The sequence below is a fragment of the Sinocyclocheilus grahami genome, unplaced genomic scaffold (assembly GCF_001515645.1).
Source record: "Sinocyclocheilus grahami isolate Dianchi unplaced genomic scaffold, SAMN03320097.WGS_v1.1 scaffold1434.1, whole genome shotgun sequence".
NCBI classification, from domain to species: domain Eukaryota; kingdom Metazoa; phylum Chordata; class Actinopteri; order Cypriniformes; family Cyprinidae; genus Sinocyclocheilus; species Sinocyclocheilus grahami.
The window spans coordinates 73,688-95,782 of record NW_015506613.1 but is presented as its reverse complement, the minus strand read 5'-3'; the positions used below and the strand labels follow the sequence as shown (position 1 = coordinate 95,782).

The following is a 22,095-nucleotide window of genomic DNA, read 5'->3' as shown; positions in this document are numbered from 1 at the left end:
ACACACACACTCTCACACACACACACACACACACACACACACACACACACACTCACACACACACACAAAAGCAGCCTAAAGAGGATAAAGGACTAATAATGATACTAATAATAATAAATACAATTTAAATTATAAAAGTCACAAAATCACTAAAAAAACTTTTATTTACTTTTTATTTCAATTATTTATTTTAAATAATTAATCATAATTAAGAATCCATCAATTGCATTGGCATGATATATTCATAACATTATATATATATTTTGATCCAGCAGCACAGATTACAACAAATACATTTTACTTTGTTGTATTGCATGTTACAGCTTTTATTTGAATTTTTATTAAAAATTGTTGCATTGCATGTTTAATTTAATTCATGTAATAACTTTTTTAATTAAAATATAATGATACAAATGTATAATATTCAATTCATATTACAGCAGTACAGATAAATAGATCTAAAAAAAAAATTACATTTATAATCAAATTGGTAATTTTTTTCCATGTTATAACCTTTATTTTGATTTTTTTTTAAATAATTTGTATTGCATATTTAATTTTATTTTAACGTTTTAATTGTTATTTTTCAAATGATTAAATAATTTTAAAAATTGCATCCATTAATTATGTTGGCATGGTATATTCATAACTTTATTGCATAGCATTTTTAGCTATAGCAGCACATCTGCAAATACATTTTAATTGGTGTATTGCATGTTATAATTTTTATTTTATTTTATTCACTAAAAATATTGGCATATAAAATTATTTTGGCATATAAATGTTGTTGCTTTATTATTAGAAATGATACATGAATACAGTTTGACTGACAATTAAAATCAGTCAATCAGATTCTGTTTGATTATGAATCAGTCATTTTAGTATGTGTAATCTATATGTGGACCCAATTCTGGTTGTTGAAGCAACATAAAGCAATCCCTAAATGAACAGGTCTCGACCTAAAATGGAAAATAACATATAGAGGAAATATACATATAGTTTCTCATAACCATTGAAAAACTTTATCTGGAATACATACCGATGACAGAAAATGTTCATCACTGTCAAGAGCAAAGTAATGAATGTACCTTTGGACATATCTGACATTATTCTTGGAGGGAGAGGGAGAGAGAGAGAGAGAAAATGCATTTATGCTGAAACTTTTGATGAAGCCGTTTCCCTTTAACACCTTCCTCTCTGAGCTGTAAATGAATGTGCTGACGTCTCCTGAAATCAGTGCAATCAAACTGCAGGGCATATTCTCACTATTCTCAACAGTTATCATACGACCTCAATCTATCACAGACTGCACTTTATACCAGAGGATCCTCCATCAACGTTATACAAAGATCATATTGAAGTTATCTCAACTTTGTAGGTTTAAATTTTTTTTTTTAGTTTTATGCATTGATTTGATCACCATCGTTTTTGGTAATATTTTTGTATTAAATGATAAAACACAGAATACAGAAAAATTACAACAGAAAATACAACATTTCTGAATAAATAAAACACTCTATTATATTATATTATATTATATTGTTAAAATAAAGTAAATTTTGTAAAGTTTTATGACTAATTAAAACTGATTTAAACCATCAAAACCATTATCTATTATATTATATTATTTTATATTATTGTTAAAATGTTAATAAAGTTGTTAACATTTTGTTAAAGTTTTATGAGTTACTTAAAACTGAATTAAAATCTAGAATCCAGAAAAATGAAAACAGAAAACATGGAGTTTTGGAAAAATAAAATGGAATTTAAGAAAAAATAAAACAGATTTTTATTGTGACCCGGGAATTGGATAACTCAGTAAAACACGTTTATGCTTCAGAAAAGGTTTTGCTCCAGGTTTTGACAAAAACATTCCAACATGCTTAATTTTTTGTGTATTTTTCACATCATTAACATCTTAAATAATTTTTGCATTTGCTTATTGCACGTTCAAGCTTGGGTGAATGAAGACATGTCACCAAATTTGACATCAACAACACCAAATGAACTTGCATCTCATGTGTTTCATCCCTAATTGTGAAGTGCCACATTTGTGGAAGTGTGAATGAGATTTGAAAGCTACGGCAGATGGGAAGGTTTTCGGCGAGTAATACATGCAATTGTGAAATTTACATTCACGTTTTACATTTAGCGTTAATTTACATACAGTACATTTAGCAAATGCTTTTACCCAAAGCCATTACAATAGAGGAACACAGAAAGCTGTTGCATGGCTTCAAATGACATGCAAAGTGCATGATCATGACCATACCCACGGGCCCCAGTGGTTTTTTCTTAGACGTATAATAAGAATTTTATAATAACTGCTTAATAATACACACAGCACTGGTCAAGGTCAAAACGACTGAGATGGCCAATCAAGTTAAAGAAGATGGTTATTACTGTTATTTTTTACAGAAGCCGAGCGTGAACTCCAGCACAAATCTTCGGTTTTAATGGTAAAAAAAGTGAGATATAAGTAACTAAACATTTAATATTTTACAAATGCATGATACAAATGTTAAACGACCAACAGAAATATACAGGGATACAAACAATTCAACTGGAGCCATTTTCAACACATTTTCGGCATAAGATTAAGATTGAATGTTTGCATATTGCATTTAATGAACACTTTCCTCATAGCCTCATTTCATTAAATTCACTTTTTCAATCATTATTTATATTTATTCCTTTAATTTTCTCCTTTTGACAAGAAACCCTCATTCAAAAGATGTCTCATTCCAAACCCAAATGCTATTCTTTCTCTTTTTTTTATTAATTTTTTTATGGCTAATGTGTTTACATTTTCTCACTGACATAAATGCTTTTAAAGCTAACTTTATATCATTTTTGCCCTCCAGACATTCTAAAACACAAAAATGTATCAGGGGATTCAAAATGTTTGCTTGAGTCTTGAGATTTTTGCTTTTTTTAGTCATTTCCAGAGCTCACTATGTGCTTTCATTTTCTGAAAAGAAAAGCATGGACATTTATCAAAGCATATTTTTGCACTCCATTAAAGAAAGAAGTTCATAGAGATTTGAAAGTATATATGGGAACAATTTTTTTTCCTTAAAGGGGTCTCCAAAAGAGGACACGACTAGAAATCAGTGGTTAAGTTGTATTTACAACACTGTTCCAGAACAGTTCAACCCAAATATTCAGATGTGTGCAGCACATTTTATGAAGGACTGTTTTCTGATCCTGGGAGAGTAGACTACAGTGCCGGCTGTTTTGACTCACAGACTGTAAGAAAGTTTTCATATTTAAAGGATTTGCCACTGACGATTCAAACGCGAGATTTGAGCAGTGTAGAGTAGGGCTTGTTGTTTGTCGTTTCTCCGATCACAAATGCAGACATGGTTTTACGTTTTTATGCGATGCAACGCAGCGCGTAAAAAGACAGTATAAGTCATTATAATCAGTAATTATGTCCCCACTGGATGCAACAAATGCCTCGTTTATAATGGGTTTTAATGTTTTTGTCTCGTCGCTCCGGCTGGACACGGCATCACAGTCCGGACCCCGACACGAAACCGAAACTCAAGACATGAGTGCCGGGATCTGAACACCACGCTCCAACATGAAACAGTACACGCAGACGAGAGCGCACGGCTCGAGCACACTCGAAGCCGCACGCTCACATGAAAACAATGACATGACGCGAGTGTCAGGGCTCTGTCACAAAACTATGAATTACACTAAACCGAAGTGACAGAACCCTGACAGGCGGGGCATAGAGGAGAAACAATAATGTACAGTATCTGGATGTGTTTTTTGAACCTTAAACCGCATAAACACATTTCATTACACCAAATACACAAAATAATGTTCTTTTAAGCAGCATCATATGACCCCTTTAATACAAATTCTAACCACATTGACTAGCAAGTCGTACATCTATACTCATTGGATTGTCTCAGTAATATCTAATTGGGAACTGAAAGTGAATGTCACTGTTAGGAAACTGAAAGTTGTGCCTTGTATCGTTGATATGCCGTGCTGGTGGCTCCAGTACTGAGAGAAGAGCAATGAAACACTGCAATTATGAAAATAATGAACCTCACCGTTGCCTTGGTGGAGCTCTCCTGAAGGTCCCAGAGCAGCACGTGGTTTTCAGCCAGAGATATCACACGCTTCCCATCACCCATGGGCTCCCACAATACACTGCAGGAGACATGAGAGAAGACGCTGACAAATACAGTCATGTGCATTTATTCAGTGAACGTTAGTATTTAATATGATGTTCGAATGATGCTCTTTGCATATGTATGAAGAATGTTGATATAGTTATGAGGTGTACAGCAATTAACCACACTGCAGTCCACACATCTATTATTCATTAGCTATCAACAGAAAACACCTGTGTGAGAGAAAACTTTTCTATATGAGCGCATGTCGTCCAAAAGCAGTGCAATAATCATCCAAATTTAACCACACTGCAGTCAGGTGAATCTATCATAATTTTGTTTTTTTTTTAAACTGCTAAAGACAGCTTTTAGTCAACAATTTCGATGTTCTTGCACAAAATTGATGCATTTATGAGGTGGGGACATCTTGCCCAATTTATTTTCCCTGATAACATCATTAATGACTGCAATTATGAAAATAATGAACCTCACCGTTGCCTTGGTGGAGCTCTCCTGAAGGTCCCAGAGCAGCACGTGGTTTTCAGCCAGAGATATCACACGCTTCCCATCACCCATGGGCTCCCACAATACACTGCAGGAGACATGAGAGAAGACGCTGACAAATACAGTCATGTGCATTTATTCAGTGAACGTTAGTATTTAATATGATGTTCGAATGATGCTCTTTGCATATGTATGAAGAATGTTGATATAGTTATGAGGTGTACAGCAATTAACCACACTGCAGTCCACACATCTATTATTCATTAGCTATCAACAGAAAACACCTGTGTGAGAGAAAACTTTTCTATATGAGCGCATGTCGTCCAAAAGCAGTGCAATAATCATCCAAATTTAACCACACTGCAGTCAGGTGAATCTATCATAATTTTGTTTTTTTTTAAAACTGCTAAAGACAGCTTTTAGTCAACAATTTCGATGTTCTTGCACAAAATTGATGCATTTATGAGGTGGGGACATCTTGCCCAATTTATTTTCCCTGATAACATCATTAATTATTTATTTTTTAAATAAGGTATCATTAGTGTAAAATACTAAACCACATATTCAGTGTAAATGTATGCAGTTTGACAATCTAATTTAGATTTATTAATCAATTACAGTATAATCATTTAATGAATAATATGCAGGCTTTCATTTTAACAGAAGGGATGTCATAACAGACCATCAAATACGATTAAATGACTCGACTCCTAGGTTATGATGAATAATGGAGATATTTTAAATTAATGTAATTCTAATCCATTATTAAATAATAATTTCATCAGACCTCAAGAGTTCATTTTTTTTAACTTCAAAATTAAAACTATTCATATTTTGTGACCTATATATACTGTATATACAGTATTTTTTAGATGAACACAGTCAATATTAATAAGACCATAACATTCAGTAAATGTACTGAGATAAAAGTTTAGTTGTTTAGATTAATCTATAGTCAAGAGAAAACAAATTATATATCATTTTACCCATAGAGTAGACGACATTACATTTCATTTGCATGTCAACTTTTGGGAAAAAATCTTCCGTGGAACTTTTTTCACCCCATTTATTCTTATAATTAATATGCATGCAGCTTTTTATGATCTCATATTAACTTAGAGACTAAATGGAATATTTTTACAGTGAAAATTGCTGTAACAAATTCCTAAAAGTATTATCAAATATTTTATTTAGTAGTGTCATTAAAATATTAATGTTAATTAAAAAATGTCCATGGACACTAAATAAATACATACTGGGGAAGCCACTTCAAACTGTAGTTTGTCAAGCTACACATGATCAAGCATAAGTTGTGTAAAAGTAGCTAGCAAGATATAATCTACCATCAAAAAGAAAAAAAAAAACTAAAATATTTAGTCACTGGACAATTAACATAATGCCACTATTTTTAGTTAATCTGCAGTATATATAAAACCAACCAGGAAGAAGTGTATATTTGATGTTTTGGTAAATGGCTCAAGTTTGATCTGAGGGAAGAAGGCAAGGTAGAAGGAGAGATGTCAGGAGGGAACCCATGTGTAGCAAATGTCCACAATATAAAGGTGTGTGAGCATCGACTGGCCTCCGAACATCACAGAGATTACTCCATCATTACTGAAAGTATTGACTGACCTATATAACACAGTTTGCTTTCGTTTCTTCTTCCAATTGATCTAGCAGCGGTGGCTCTGATAACCCATCACACAGCCATTAGCCTGTCTCACGATGCCTTCGCTACACGCTCAGCACGTCCCAGGCAGAAATTCTCACAAATGCTCCATTGGCCACAAAGTGCTCAGTGGGCATTGATTAAGAGGCATCCGCTAGCTTTCAAAATGAACCAATTATTTTCTGTGAGGGGCAAAAGAAATAACAAAACATAGGTGACAACAAGTTTTTTGGTACATTTTTCATTGATATCTCTTCTATTCTCTTCAGGGAAGCCTAAATTGGAATGTTTTCAAAACAGCCACATACTCACTAGAGAGACAAAACAGAAATTTTGTGCAAGGCATGAAAATTCCCTACGATGCATGTTAGTCTCACATGGTCAGAATCTTGTCTATTTGACCAACGTGTACAACAACAACTTACATTTGGAAACAGGAATGTGTGAATGTGTGAATTGCATCTGTCGCTGATCTGTGAGAAGTTACACATTATCAGACCCCAATCACACGCAAGAATCCATACAGAACATATAAATGCATATACATGCATTACGCTTGACTGCACATAAAATTAACCTAAGTATGATCAACTATGATCAACTTTATGGACCACAATGCAGCACAGTTCTGGTTTACAGTGCAAGGAAAATCAAGTCCTTCTACAAATAGTACTGTTTTGCTCCTTGCCCAGTGTCTTCTATTTCATGACTAGATTTCTGCAACTCACACCTTGTCGATTCACCAACACCTGCACTAAGCACATATTAAATACCGCCAATTGACTTATACCCAACAACTGGATCATCAATTACATTTGGTGCTCTACACTGGCTTCCAGTAAGTGTTGGAACTACATTCATGACCTTCTCTGGCAATGCTGCCAAAAGCCTGCCAGAACAATTACTTTCACTCTGTCATCACACTACATAACCTAACCATGCCGCCCTGTTCAACACTGTACACCCTCACCAAGGTAAGGTAAGTTGATCATGTCATTTGCCATGCTTTCCTGTCTTTATCTAAAGCCATCTTGAGGGTTATTTGGATTGATATTGCCTTTCCTTCTCATGGCTCTTGTCATGGCCAATGTGCCAAGGGCCTTGAAGAAAACACTGGCCAAATTTCCTACTAGACCATTTTTCTTTCACTGGCTTCTTCTATATGCTCCATCTAGAGCCAAGACATCTCCAAAAGGAGGAAGGTCTTGGTTGCCTCAAAGACCAGAACAATGCCTGGTATCAAATTAGCCTGAATTAACTTTAAAGGGTAGTTTATGTAAATGAATAATGTATACTCTTTCTCTGTGTTACCAGTACCAGTTTATTTGTCAGCAAAATTAAAACGTGTCATCCGGTGGACTTTCAACATCTCCATGGCTCCAGTGCCTCAGCCCTCTCCTCTGTTTTCTCTAGTCATGTAGCACCTAAAAATCACCTTTCTATTGCCAACTTTTTGATACCCCACCTTGCCAACGGTGAATTAATCCTTTAAGTTCTTTAGCCAAGGCTACTGAGACCTACCAGTCATGAGCCGATGCAAGGACCCATACCTTGAGTGCAATGTAAGTTGCTTTGAATAAAAGCCTCTGTGGTGGTTCCTGGCCCTGGCTGCTCTTTCAAAAGCTATCGTCTCAGTGGAAACACACTACAGCCTACCCCTCCCCATCCTGGGCCTACTTTTGGGTATCTGGTGTCCTTGTATATCATCACCTTTCTTGCCAAAAGACTTCAAGAGTAACTGTAGTATCATAGTCAATTCTGGAGAAAGCTGAAGACCTGCATACCTCAACACAAAACACCGGCCAAAATACCCTTGGATGCCATGCAGGCCTTGTACTTTCCAGGCAGCTGTGACTAGTCGACTGCTCTCAACCAACCTTTCCATTTGTGACAGGTGGCCTGAACTGCTGTTGTGGCCTTCAGGCTGCTGCTGAACCATTAAGACCAGTGACCTGGACTTCGTTGGTTCACATCCTTGCTTATCCAATCAGCTTCAGTAGGATCCACCTGCTTTCTGGTACTGATTTTTTCAATGACTGTCAGGTACTGTAAGTCATAAAGACCTAGACTGTTGATGGTTGCATGCCAGTTTTAGATTGGGGGAACAGACTTGACCAGCATAAATGTATTGCTAAGGCAAAGAGAATCATGGAGATGGTGTAGTAACATAATTCCTACCTCTGCGGCACTTGGAAGTCAATCTCAGCCAACTCATTAATAACATCCAAATTAATCACAGAGACAATACCTAAATTAAACTCATACTCAAACTTACATAATGTTTTTAAATGTTGAAAAACTTTCTCTTATTCAGTTTAATGTGTAGAAACATCTATAAGTACTGCCTTGAGCTTGAGCACTCAGGTACAGTGTGACGTGTCTAATGTGTAATACTTTTATGTTTAATGTGTAATGAGTTGTCCTCGTCTGGTATGCGACTTGTGTAAGACTTTTGTAGGCTGACTTACTGAAGAATGTAGACATTGAAATTGTCAGTTGGCTGTAAACTGAGCTGTCTTCACCCCTCTCCTCACCAGTCAGTCAAAACCAGATGTTACGGCTTGAATTGAGTGGTGGATCTGCAATTCCTTCAGCCCTCCCAACCGACTTTGTTCTGTCCCCCACCTTGTTCGACCTTGCAAGAATTAAGGCACAACCCAGGTGCACACAAAGGAGGCAAACATCTAGTTTCTCAGGTTTCTTTTGCTGTAACCTGATGCAGACATGCTTCTTCTTTGTCATGTCTGCATCCTTTCCCTCACTTTTCCTTTTCCTTGCTAAATGATTCTACACATCCACATATGTGAGACACCCTCCAGCATCTCACTGATACTTTTTGTGATCATTGGACCGATATCAGTGCTACAGAAAGATAATGGCACAAGTCAAATAACCCAGCCAATCTGACCCAGTATCTCCCTTCTGCGGTGTTCCTGTGGCCAAAATCAAGATCAGTAACACTTCAGACACATTGTTACATTGTTCTCCTTTCTCGTCCCACTATTCCTTCTGACTGCTAATGATTTGGTCAAGGTTTTTTTTACTAAGGTGGTGACCATCATTTCTTTATTTTAGATGTCCTATAACATAGAGACTATCCCTTACATCCAGCCCCGTAACATCTGCAAGATACTGTATCTCTATAATGCCGTTTGCCGCTTTCACTTCAGTCTTACATCACAGGCATACCCTACAAGGCCTCCTGGAGAGGAGGGGTGTCTGAGTCACACCAGCTAATCACTAATTCTCTTTGATACGCACACTGGACACAATCATAAAGGCACATGGCTTCTCCTGTCACTGATATGCAGCTCTATCTGTCGTTCCAACCTGATGATCCCACCTTCTTAGTTCATATCTCTGCTTGCCTTTTAGACCTTTCAGCATGGATGAAGGAGTGTCAGTTTTTTGTTTAAGCTCAAAAAGCTCCTTCTAATCCCAGCAAACCCGTCAGTCAATCACAACAGCACTATACAACCCACAACTCTAGGACACAACTCTAGGACAGCAAGAAGAATGGACTACTGGACTAGGCTATTGTTCAGCCTTTTGGCTAACATGATTAAATATCTGCAGGTGATACTGAAAATGCCAGTGCATACAGTCTTTAATCAGGCAACAATGACCCCCACACAGTCGTCTTGGTCTCACTCCACTGGTTACCTACAGCTGTACCAACTTTGACTTTCAGGACTGACACTGAAAATACACCACCCTACTCAATTACACTCAAGTGCATGTTCCCTCACACTATTTACGGTCAGTGTGGTGCCTGGTGGTTCCTTCACTGTGAGGTACAAAGTCGTTTTCTAGTACCTTCACCCTTCTTTGTTCCTCCATGGTTGAATGGGCTGCCAACCTCCACCTGATCTGCTGAAACCAAAAACTATTCTCTGTTTATTTATTATCCATGTCTGCTTTAGCTAGCGTGCCAATAAAATTTACACTTGAATCTTTGTGTACTGTAAATATAGTTGACTTGCAATCTCTACTCCAGTACTCAAACACACTGTACTATGCCAAGGGAAGACAAATACAGGAAAACAAATGGTAGAAATCACAAATAACTTCAGTTTGTAAAGTGATTTTAAAAACACAGTATCTGATTAATCTTCACTGTCAGTCAGTGACCATCTATTTCTTAGAACTGCTTATTTTTCTCTCAACAAAAAAGCAATTACATTCTTACAGCCTTTTTATCCTCTTCAGGGGAAGACACACATGCTCCAAGATCCCATGTTGTTCATGCACATGATGCCTTGGCTAAGAAATGTCCCATTATTACTTCAGTCTCACTTTAGAACAGCTGCATGTGGGTTACTCAGGGTTTATTGTAATTCGGGCATACTGATCCATCATCAGGCTATTGTTTATCAAACACTGCATGTTTATAAGGTGCCTATGTTATAGTGCAAACATTGCAGTTTAATCAATCTGGCATCTGCTGTTGATGGCCCCAGTGCGGTATCCACTATCCCCTGGCAGATGGATGAATGATGGGGGAAACAAGGGGTTATTGGGGAACATCTTCAATCAACCTATTTCTGATGACAGTCAAGACTCATTTGTGTTTATCCATATTCAAACTTGCAACATGTTGCACCAAGTTTGACTTCAATGACCCCCAAAGGACATTGATTGTGAGTGATTGAGACATGCAATGTGTGAATTTTGCAAAAACCGTCTGTTTGTTTTGGTGGTATATAGAACATGACACCATGGCAATAATAAAAATTAAATTTTGGCATTAACTATTCTTTTAAGCTTTAACTTGGCCTTTTAGCATTCAATACAGTGAGGAGGAGATCTGAATTTATTGAATATTTTCATTTAGCTAAAGTGAAATTCCGTTAGTATGTGCAACTCCCTCATCTGATGGATGTGAGTATGATGGCCGTTTGGCAAAAGCTTCAAAACAAAACCAGGATTTTTTTTTTCTATTCTGTGTTGTGAATTATGGTGCATGAAATAAAGCATGTGACTGAGACAAAAGAAATGGGCAGAGGTTGAAAATAAAACCAATGATAGACAGATGGGTGCATGAAATACAGAGCAAATAGATTTCTGTAACCTATAGAAAAGAACTGAACAATAGATTGAAGGGAGCCAGAGCCAAAATGCTGCAAGAGACGCAGACTAAGCGAGACGGAGAGAGAGAAAGGGAAATAAAAGCCATGATGAGAAGGAAAGCAAAGCTAGGAAAAGAGGGAGAGAGAACGGGGAAGCTGCAGGGTTCAATAGCGTGTGGCGTACCAGGCCACGCTGCCGTGGGTCATGTTGTCAAGGTGACAGAGAAGCTCCAAGGTCTGCGGGTTGTTTGATGAATCATCGGGGGACTCGTGGCTGCCTGATTCCCATTCCGGGGGCATCCTCCACACCGCCGCACATGTGAGCACTCGACTCTCAGACGCTGGCCGACAGGAAACACACACACAGAATCTCACATAAGCATGCATGCACACAAAACAGCTTAAAAACACAGACACAGCCGCTTCGGCTCATTTGTAATCTGAAGCACACCGAGTGCACGACGACCAAAAGAAAACAAAGATGCTGAGCCTTTAGAGATGCATTTAGACGTTATCACACCATCAACCGTATCGACCTGATCACATTATTTGACAGTTAATGTATATGATGTGTATGTATTCATGGGGAATGTGTATGGTTAGTTTCTAATGCATCTGTGGATTGTCTTCCAGCAGCACATGCCACATGAGCAGTACAGGGGTGTGCGGCTCTGTTCTTTCAGTAGTGTATACTGCCTCTGGAGGCCAGATCACTCATAACGCTTTATTATTTCAAACACTTCTCTTTAAGATTGGAATAGATGAATGAATGAATGAATGTTGTTACAAACATACCCTGTTCAGTACTTTACAAATGTGGAAATAATGAAATGGCCAAAGAAAATCTGTAACTGGTTAACATTACTTAATTACATTAGTTAACATGAACTAACTTCTAAAGAATGTAAAAAACTACCCCTAAAGAATTTTAGTTCATATAACTTCAACATTTACTAATAATGTATTAAAATTAAAAGTTTCACCTGTTTATATTATTTAATGGAACTGAGCTGACACAAACTAACAATGAACACTTCTATTTTTATTAGCTTATTGCAATTGTCACTTAATGGCAGTTAATGCATTAACTAATGCTAATGTTGGACCTTATTGTACAGTGTAATCTCACTGCAAATCTGAATGCAAAATGATTTCATTATGAGAAACTTTTACTCCACAACATGTCTTAGTTTTGAAAACACACACACATTTTGTTATTTAAAAATGAAGAAGTAAGTAATGTTCTATAAAACAGGCAGCAGCCTCTCTTCTGATGTGTGGGAGAATGAGAATGAGTGTTCGGTTCCTCCGGTGTAACGGCCACTTTGGGAGACGTTCAGAAATGCACATCAGCACTGTCTGCATCAGCCGAAAGGTGTACAGCTAGTTATGAGATACAGATAAAACCTGTAGCTAATAATTACATATATACAATAATACATGGCTTGTGTATTCTCTGAAGTATTTTAAAGCTTATATCTCACATTGTAAAACAATATTCCATTACATCTATTGTAAAAAACAAAGTTGTGATTGCAAGAAATCCCCTGTAAAAGTTTCAGATGATGCCTGTATATTTTAACTATCATTAAGTGATACATATACCCATCTACTTCAACTACCAAAATCTGCTTTTTACTTTTAAATGTACAGATAACCACTATGATAATACAGCGGGCACAACAGAAAGCCACATGGTGAAGCAGAGTTCATGGTAAGTACACTCTTAAAAATAAATGTGCTTCAAAAGGTTCTTCAAGCGATGCCATAGAAGAACCATTTTTGGTTCCACAAAGAACCATTCAGTCAAAGGTTCTTTAAAGAACCATTTCTTTCTTACCTTTTTATAATCTGAAGAACCTTCTTTCACCACAAAGAAGCTTTTGTGAAACAGAAAGGTTCTTCAGATGTTAAAGGTTCTTTATGGAACCAGTTAGACAAAAAGGTTCTTCTATGGCATCGTGAAGCACCTTTATTTTTAAGAGTGTAGTCTGTAAATAAAACATTGTCCATATAGACGATGCAAAGAGTCATAAACACAAAACACCATCAGGAAAACACTTATGACACTAAAATAATGCAATACATGAACTAAATAACAGATATTATAACACAAAGCACCCTAATGTACATTACTGATAACAAATATGAGAAGAAATAAAACAATTCAAATAAAATAGAATCATATCAGATGTTTCGCATGGAACTCTGGGAAAGTCCTTTTACTTGTTTTCACTGTAATTTATAGTAATGTTTACTTACAAGAAATATAAATTTACAATAAAATTGCATACAGTAACTCGATGTTAAAACCATTTACATTTTCTTCAATATATATATATGGTATGGTAATTTACAGTTTTACTGTAGTATATTTACAGTGTTGTACAGTACAAATTACACATATTTTTTGTAGTGCATCTTATAGTAAACGCTGAGCAGTGCTAATGGCCGCATCAGCTATCATTAATATATTTTCTGCGTAAAGGTGCAGCAAGCGATTTCTAAGAAATTTGAATCACCAAATCACCAAAACAAACACGCCCCTACCCAAAAGGATCACACCCCTATCTTATTAGCTCCGCCCTCAAATTCATGAACATGCTATGCAACATGTCTGTAACCGTTATATGATTTTAAAAAAAGCTACATTTATTGAAGGGGTCCTATTATGCCCTTTGGTGTACTAGAATAGGTTTTCATCCTTGATACACATTATTTTTCACTTATTTTACATTATTGAATTACTAAATGTGCTCTGATTGGTTAGCTGGCCCAGTGCGCTGTGATTGGCGAACCGCTTAGTGCATGTTCCGGAAATGACACGCACCTTCCCATAACCGCGAGTTTCATCTGCTCAGCTGTAAATATTAACAATGGTGTCCGTTTCGGCCGATTCAGACCCTGAGAATGTTTGCGAACAAGAGGATCGTGCAGAACCTTTGCAAGCACAAAAACAGGGGTTTTTGAACCGGAGTGGAAGTCGTTCGTTGTAGTTATTGAAGAGTGTTTTCTGTTAAAGAGAAAGCCTATCTCCTTTTAAAGTGGACTTCGTGCTTTGTAAACTTGCTGATTTTTTCATCTCAAACAGCAACATTACACATTAACTACAGTTAAAAATGTGAAAAAGCTTAATAGGAACCCTTTAATCATAATAACTGGAATAAAGGTTGCGATTCATCTGAAGGCCACAGGTAATTACAGCCGTGCTGATATTCAGAGTAACAGCACAATTACGAGTCTGATACTGCTTTTACACAACAGCTCATTTAGCGTACGTTTTAGACAAAATCAGTTCAACTGTAAATCTGCTCATACACAGTGGTGGCCAAAATGATTAGAACACTAGTATTTTCACCAGCTTAAAAAATGGTTTTAAGTCAGTTACAGTGGTGTGAAAAAGTGTTGGCCCCCTTCCTGTTTTTTAAATTTTTTGCATATACATGAACTAACTTCTAAAGAATGTAAAAAACTACCCCTAAAGAATTTTAGTTCATATAACTTCAACATTTACTAATAATGTATTAAAATTAAAAGTTTCACCTGTTTATATTATTTAATGGAACTGAGCTGACACAAACTAACAATGAACACTTCTATTTTTATTAGCTTATTGCAATTGTCACTTAATGGCAGTTAATGCATTAACTAATGCTAATGTTGGACCTTATTGTACAGTGTAATCTCACTGCAAATCTGAATGCAAAATGATTTCATTATGAGAAACTTTTACTCCACAACATGTCTTAGTTTTGAAAACACACACACATTTTGTTATTTAAAAATGAAGAAGTAAGTAATGTTCTATAAAACAGGCAGCAGCCTCTCTTCTGATGTGTGGGAGAATGAGAATGAGTGTTCGGTTCCTCCGGTGTAACGGCCACTTTGGGAGACGTTCAGAAATGCACATCAGCACTGTCTGCATCAGCCGAAAGGTGTACAGCTAGTTATGAGATACAGATAAAACCTGTAGCTAATAATTACATATATACAATAATACATGGCTTGTGTATTCTCTGAAGTATTTTAAAGCTTATATCTCACATTGTAAAACAATATTCCATTACATCTATTGTAAAAAACAAAGTTGTGATTGCAAGAAATCCCCTGTAAAAGTTTCAGATGATGCCTGTATATTTTAACTATCATTAAGTGATACATATACCCATCTACTTCAACTACCAAAATCTGCTTTTTACTTTTAAATGTACAGATAACCACTATGATAATACAGCGGGCACAACAGAAAGCCACATGGTGAAGCAGAGTTCATGGTAAGTACACTCTTAAAAATAAATGTGCTTCAAAAGGTTCTTCAAGCGATGCCATAGAAGAACCATTTTTGGTTCCACAAAGAACCATTCAGTCAAAGGTTCTTTAAAGAACCATTTCTTTCTTACCTTTTTATAATCTGAAGAACCTTCTTTCACCACAAAGAAGCTTTTGTGAAACAGAAAGGTTCTTCAGATGTTAAAGGTTCTTTATGGAACCAGTTAGACAAAAAGGTTCTTCTATGGCATCGTGAAGCACCTTTATTTTTAAGAGTGTAGTCTGTAAATAAAACATTGTCCATATAGACGATGCAAAGAGTCATAAACACAAAACACCATCAGGAAAACACTTATGACACTAAAATAATGCAATACATGAACTAAATAACAGATATTATAACACAAAGCACCCTAATGTACAGTACATTACTGATAACAAATATGAGAAGAAATAAAACAATTCAAATAAAATAGAATCATATCAGATGTTTCGCATGGAACTCTGGGAAAGTCCTTTTACTTGTTTTCACTGTAATTTATAGTAATGTTTACTTACAAGAAATATAAATTTACAATAAAATTGCATACAGTAACTCGATGTTAAAACCATTTACATTTTCTTCAATATATATATATGGTATGGTAATTTACAGTTTTACTGTAGTATATTTACAGTGTTGTACAGTACAAATTACACATATTTTTTGTAGTGCATCTTATAGTAAACGCTGAGCAGTGCTAATGGCCGCATCAGCTATCATTAATATATTTTCTGCGTAAAGGTGCAGCAAGCGATTTCTAGAATCACCAAATCACCAAATCACCAAAACAAACACGCCCCTACCCAAAAGGATCACACCCCTATCTTATTAGCTCCGCCCATGAACATGCGAACATGCTATGCAACATGTCTGTAACCGTTATATGATTTTAAAAAAAGCTACATTTATTGAAGGGGTCCTATTATGCCCTTTGGTGTACTAGAATAGGTTTTCATCCTTGATACACATTATTTTTCACTTATTTTACATTATTGAATTACTAAATGTGCTCTGATTGGTTAGCTGGCCCAGTGCGCTGTGATTGGCGAACCGCTTAGTGCATGTTCCGGAAATGACACGCACCTTCCCATAACCGCGAGTTTCATCTGCTCAGCTGTAAATATTAACAATGGTGTCCGTTTCGGCCGATTCAGACCCTGAGAATGTTTGCGAACAAGAGGATCGTGCAGAACCTTTGCAAGCACAAAAACAGGGGTTTTTGAACCGGAGTGGAAGTCGTTCGTTGTAGTTATTGAAGAGTGTTTTCTGTTAAAGAGAAAGCCTATCTCCTTTTAAAGTGGACTTCGTGCTTTGTAAACTTGCTGATTTTTTCATCTCAAACAGCAACATTACACATTAACTACAGTTAAAAATGTGAAAAAGCTTAATAGGAACCCTTTAATCATAATAACTGGAATAAAGGTTGCGATTCATCTGAAGGCCACAGGTAATTACAGCCGTGCTGATATTCAGAGTAACAGCACAATTACGAGTCTGATACTGCTTTTACACAACAGCTCATTTAGCGTACGTTTTAGACAAAATCAGTTCAACTGTAAATCTGCTCATACACAGTGGTGGCCAAAATGATTAGAACACTAGTATTTTCACCAGCTTAAAAAATGGTTTTAAGTCAGTTACAGTGGTGTGAAAAAGTGTTGGCCCCCTTCCTGTTTTTTAAATTTTTTGCATATTTGTCACACTTAAAAGATTCAGATCATCAAACAAATTTTTATATTACACAAAGATAATGCAAGTAAATACAAAATGCAGTTTTTAAATGATTATTTATTTTATTAAGGGAAAAAAGCTGTCCAAACCTGCCTGGCCCTACGTGAAAAAGTAATTGCCCCCTAAATCTAATAAAATGTACATTACTGATAACAAATATGAGAAGAAATAAAACAATTCAAATAAAATAGAATCATATCAGATGTTTCGCATGGAACTCTGGGAAAGTCCTTTTACTTGTTTTCACTGTAATTTATAGTAATGTTTACTTACAAGAAATATAAATTTACAATAAAATTGCATACAGTAACTCGATGTTAAAACCATTTACATTTTCTTCAATATATATATATGGTATGGTAATTTACAGTTTTACTGTAGTATATTTACAGTGTTGTACAGTACAAATTACACATATTTTTTGTAGTGCATCTTATAGTAAACGCTGAGCAGTGCTAATGGCCGCATCAGCTATCATTAATATATTTTCTGCGTAAAGGTGCAGCAAGCGATTTCTAAGAAATTTGAATCACCAAATCACCAAAACAAACACGCCCCTACCCAAAAGGATCACACCCCTATCTTATTAGCTCCGCCCTCAAATTCATGAACATGCTATGCAACATGTCTGTAACCGTTATATGATTTTAAAAAAAGCTACATTTATTGAAGGGGTCCTATTATGCCCTTTGGTGTACTAGAATAGGTTTTCATCCTTGATACACATTATTTTTCACTTATTTTACATTATTGAATTACTAAATGTGCTCTGATTGGTTAGCTGGCCCAGTGCGCTGTGATTGGCGAACCGCTTAGTGCATGTTCCGGAAATGACACGCACCTTCCCATAACCGCGAGTTTCATCTGCTCAGCTGTAAATATTAACAATGGTGTCCGTTTCGGCCGATTCAGACCCTGAGAATGTTTGCGAACAAGAGGATCGTGCAGAACCTTTGCAAGCACAAAAACAGGGGTTTTTGAACCGGAGTGGAAGTCGTTCGTTGTAGTTATTGAAGAGTGTTTTCTGTTAAAGAGAAAGCCTATCTCCTTTTAAAGTGGACTTCGTGCTTTGTAAACTTGCTGATTTTTTCATCTCAAACAGCAACATTACACATTAACTACAGTTAAAAATGTGAAAAAGCTTAATAGGAACCCTTTAATCATAATAACTGGAATAAAGGTTGCGATTCATCTGAAGGCCACAGGTAATTACAGCCGTGCTGATATTCAGAGTAACAGCACAATTACGAGTCTGATACTGCTTTTACACAACAGCTCATTTAGCGTACGTTTTAGACAAAATCAGTTCAACTGTAAATCTGCTCATACACAGTGGTGGCCAAAATGATTAGAACACTAGTATTTTCACCAGCTTAAAAAATGGTTTTAAGTCAGTTATATGTATTGTTTGCTGTAGTGTGTCAGAAGGAAATATCAGTTTACATTTTCAAAAATTCATTTTGCCATTAATTGTAATAATCCAGTGAGATTTTTGTCTGATGACAGCCAGTGCCATTTAAAACCATTTTTTAACTGCTGAAAATACTAGTGTTCTAATCATTTTGGCCACCACTGTAGACTTCAGTTTGATTATGTATCATTGACTGAGCTATGAATTGGTAGATTTCATACTGCAGTTCTTTTCTGCTGCTAAAGCTGTTGAAATGGCTGTGGCAGTGTAGTGGAGCACAAGCGTACAGCAGTGTCAGAATAAGAGCTGTTCTCAGATCAGATCATTGAGTGTGGGTGGGGGTGATGATGGAGGCAGACTCAGTGCCGCCTGGCTACTCCATTAGCTTGAATGTCACGGTAATTACATTCCTCTTTTGAACTCCACCATGACATCTTGCACATTGGCCTCATCATAATGAAGATGGAAGGAGAAATGAAAAAAAAAGCCATATCCTAGTTTTCACTCAGAAAAGAAATGTTCCCCTCTATGTGAACTGTCAGCAACCAGCCACAGGCGTCGGTCTTATAAACATGGGATTTAATTAAAATTTCCACTTTCAATTGCTTCTTCATGTTTGTGTACATTTTTTAATTGCCTCTAGGCGAGTGCAAGAATGTGTCATATATTGCTTTAACAGCCTGCTAGTGAACTCACAGCACATAGAACCACATACAAAGTAGAAAGTCTTTTGTGAGGTTTCACTCATGAGGTTAGAAGTACACCGAATGCAAGTACAAAACCTTGTACTAGTGGAAGACAGCAGTGGAATCATAAGATTAATAAACATTATGCACACAACCTATTGAGAAATTGACTATTTTAAGACTAAGATTCTGTCGCAAACCCTACCTGCACAACATTATAATACTCAAAATACAAATTCTGTTCTAAACAGCAGACAGCCAAATTATATAACTACTACATAGTTGCTTATTAGCATGCATATTTCTGGCATATTGGCTGATTATTAGTACTTATAAAGCCATATTAATGCCTTATTCTGCATGACCATATTTTAGATGACCATATGTGACCCTGGATCACAAATGCAGTCATAAGTATATTTGTAGCAATAGCCAACAATACATTGTATGGGTCAAAAGTACCGATTTTTCTTTTATGCCAAAAATCATTAGGATATTAGATTTAGATTTAGATTTAGTCATTTAACAGACACTTTTCTCCAAAGCGACTTACAAACGAGGGCAATGGAAGCAATCAAAATCAACAAAAGAGCAATGATATACAAGTGCTATAAGAAAGACAGACTCACTCTTGCTGTAGCAGGTGGTCAGCACTGCCTTGTCTGCAGGACTGCCGCCGATGTGCCATATCTCACCAGCATCGTGCAGGAGAACGCTCTTATTAATCATATTATTCTCATCATCAAAGTCAATGATGTGAATCTGCAGAAGAGAAAAAAGCAGAGCATCCTGACGGCAGTTCAAAGAGCTGGAACTACACTCGCAGATATTTACGACAGTAAATGAAATCTCAAACGCTTTTTAACTTCACACACTCCTGACACTCATTTCCCAGCTTTTATTTCAACTTTGAAGCGACTGCATCTTTTGAACTTATGTTAGATGCCTAAAAGTTATACGCAAAGCACGGCACATTTGAAAGTTATTATTTTACTGAGGGACTTCATGCGCACTGTGGGTAATATTCTACTGTAAGTGCTGTCATTATGTGCATAATGGAGTTGTTGTGTGCTCTTCACAAAATCCCACTCTGTGCCTAAAAACATCTAAACAGCCTTAAAACAAGATCAATTCACTTGGAGAAGCAAAATTGAAATACATTTGGTCTTTTAATCTTGATCTTAGATAAATAATCTTTTAGGACAAGACGCTCCAAGCAAAGCCATTGCTTTTTAGGGGTTTATTTTATTGTACTTTATCTACTTGCATCTGTAGATTTCAATAACAATACATATCTTTAAAGCATTTCTCACAATGAGTCAGAAATCTCCACTTTATGCAAGCAGCACTCGCATACACCAAACCAAGCCGTTTTATTCATCTCCATATTCTGAAGGTTTTTACAGAGGAGTTTGTTTATATATCATTTCCCTGGTTTACATGACTTTATATTTATTTCTAAAAATAGTGTTTTTCTGTCCGATTTATGGAGTGATAGAAAGAAAAATCCAAAATCCCTTCTGTGAAAATTGTCAACAAAATTAAAGGATGATTAGAAACTGGTTTCATCCAATGTTCAGATGTCTGCTTAAATGAATGCATATTAGTGCATATTTAGTTAGACAAGGTCTCATTTGCATTGTTATACACACTATAAAAAAAAGTAGCACTATTAAAAAAACAGACTATTGGAGTGTTTTACAATAAAATACTATTTTAGTTTTTCTACTTCAAAATCGTTTAAGGGGGTCTGAATACTTTCCGTACCCACTGTATATATATATATATATTATTTTATTTCCATTTTGTATGTTGAAGTACTCAAATAACTCAAATGAAATAAAACTAAAACTTAATAAAACACCTATATAGACATAATAAAAAACATTACTACAACTGTAACTAAAACTAAAATAGATAACTAATACAAATCAATCTACATTAGTTTATCAGTAATCTGATAAATAATAAGTAATATTAAGTAATAAACTGATCATTTAAATCATTTATTGTATATATATATATATATATATAAGTACAAAAATGTAGCAAAACCATGCGATACATCCTTAGAACTTTTTTTTAGCAAATATAAATATTTAACATTTACTTTTTTTTTTTGTTTGGTAAATGTAAAAATAAATGTATTTTATTATTGCCATGGCAAATGAAATATGCCTATCATAGTAGCTACACTGAAGTGCTATGGTATTACCATCTGATTCTACACTTATTACATACTGTATGCATATGTTATACATTGTGACAGACGTTTGAAACGGAACATATATCTCCATTTGTTACGTTTAATACAAAACCTTAGTTTTTATCTGATATTTAACATGTAAATATCCCAACAGTGAACGCACAGGTACCAGTTTACTGTAAAAGAGCTCGTTTATCGAGACTGTTGTGCACAAAAACTGAAAAGGTACAGTAACAATACCTGAAACTCCAGGCCGTAAATAACAGGTGCATCATCCTCCATCTTTATTCATTCACTAACTCATTAATCAATTAATTCAGAGTAGAACATGCTCCTGCTTCTCTATAACAGGTACAGCAGTTCCGCGAGAGTGA

At 35.9% G+C, this 22,095-nt stretch overlaps 1 protein-coding gene across 1 annotated transcript in view; it reads right to left on the bottom strand.

Moving 5' to 3' along the window:
• The window catches only part of eipr1 (EARP complex and GARP complex interacting protein 1), a 42,223-nt gene extending 20,220 nt beyond the window's left edge, over positions 1-22,003 (bottom strand). The window contains exons 1-4 of the mRNA XM_016256464.1: positions 21,962-22,003; positions 20,145-20,277; positions 11,560-11,716; positions 4,626-4,725 (exon numbers count right to left, since the gene is read on the bottom strand). Coding sequence (XP_016111950.1) covers positions 4,626-4,725; positions 11,560-11,716; positions 20,145-20,277; positions 21,962-22,003 — 432 coding nt within the window. The remainder of the gene's footprint in view (positions 1-4,625; positions 4,726-11,559; positions 11,717-20,144; positions 20,278-21,961) is intronic.
• Between the last annotated feature and the right edge of the window lie 92 nt (positions 22,004-22,095).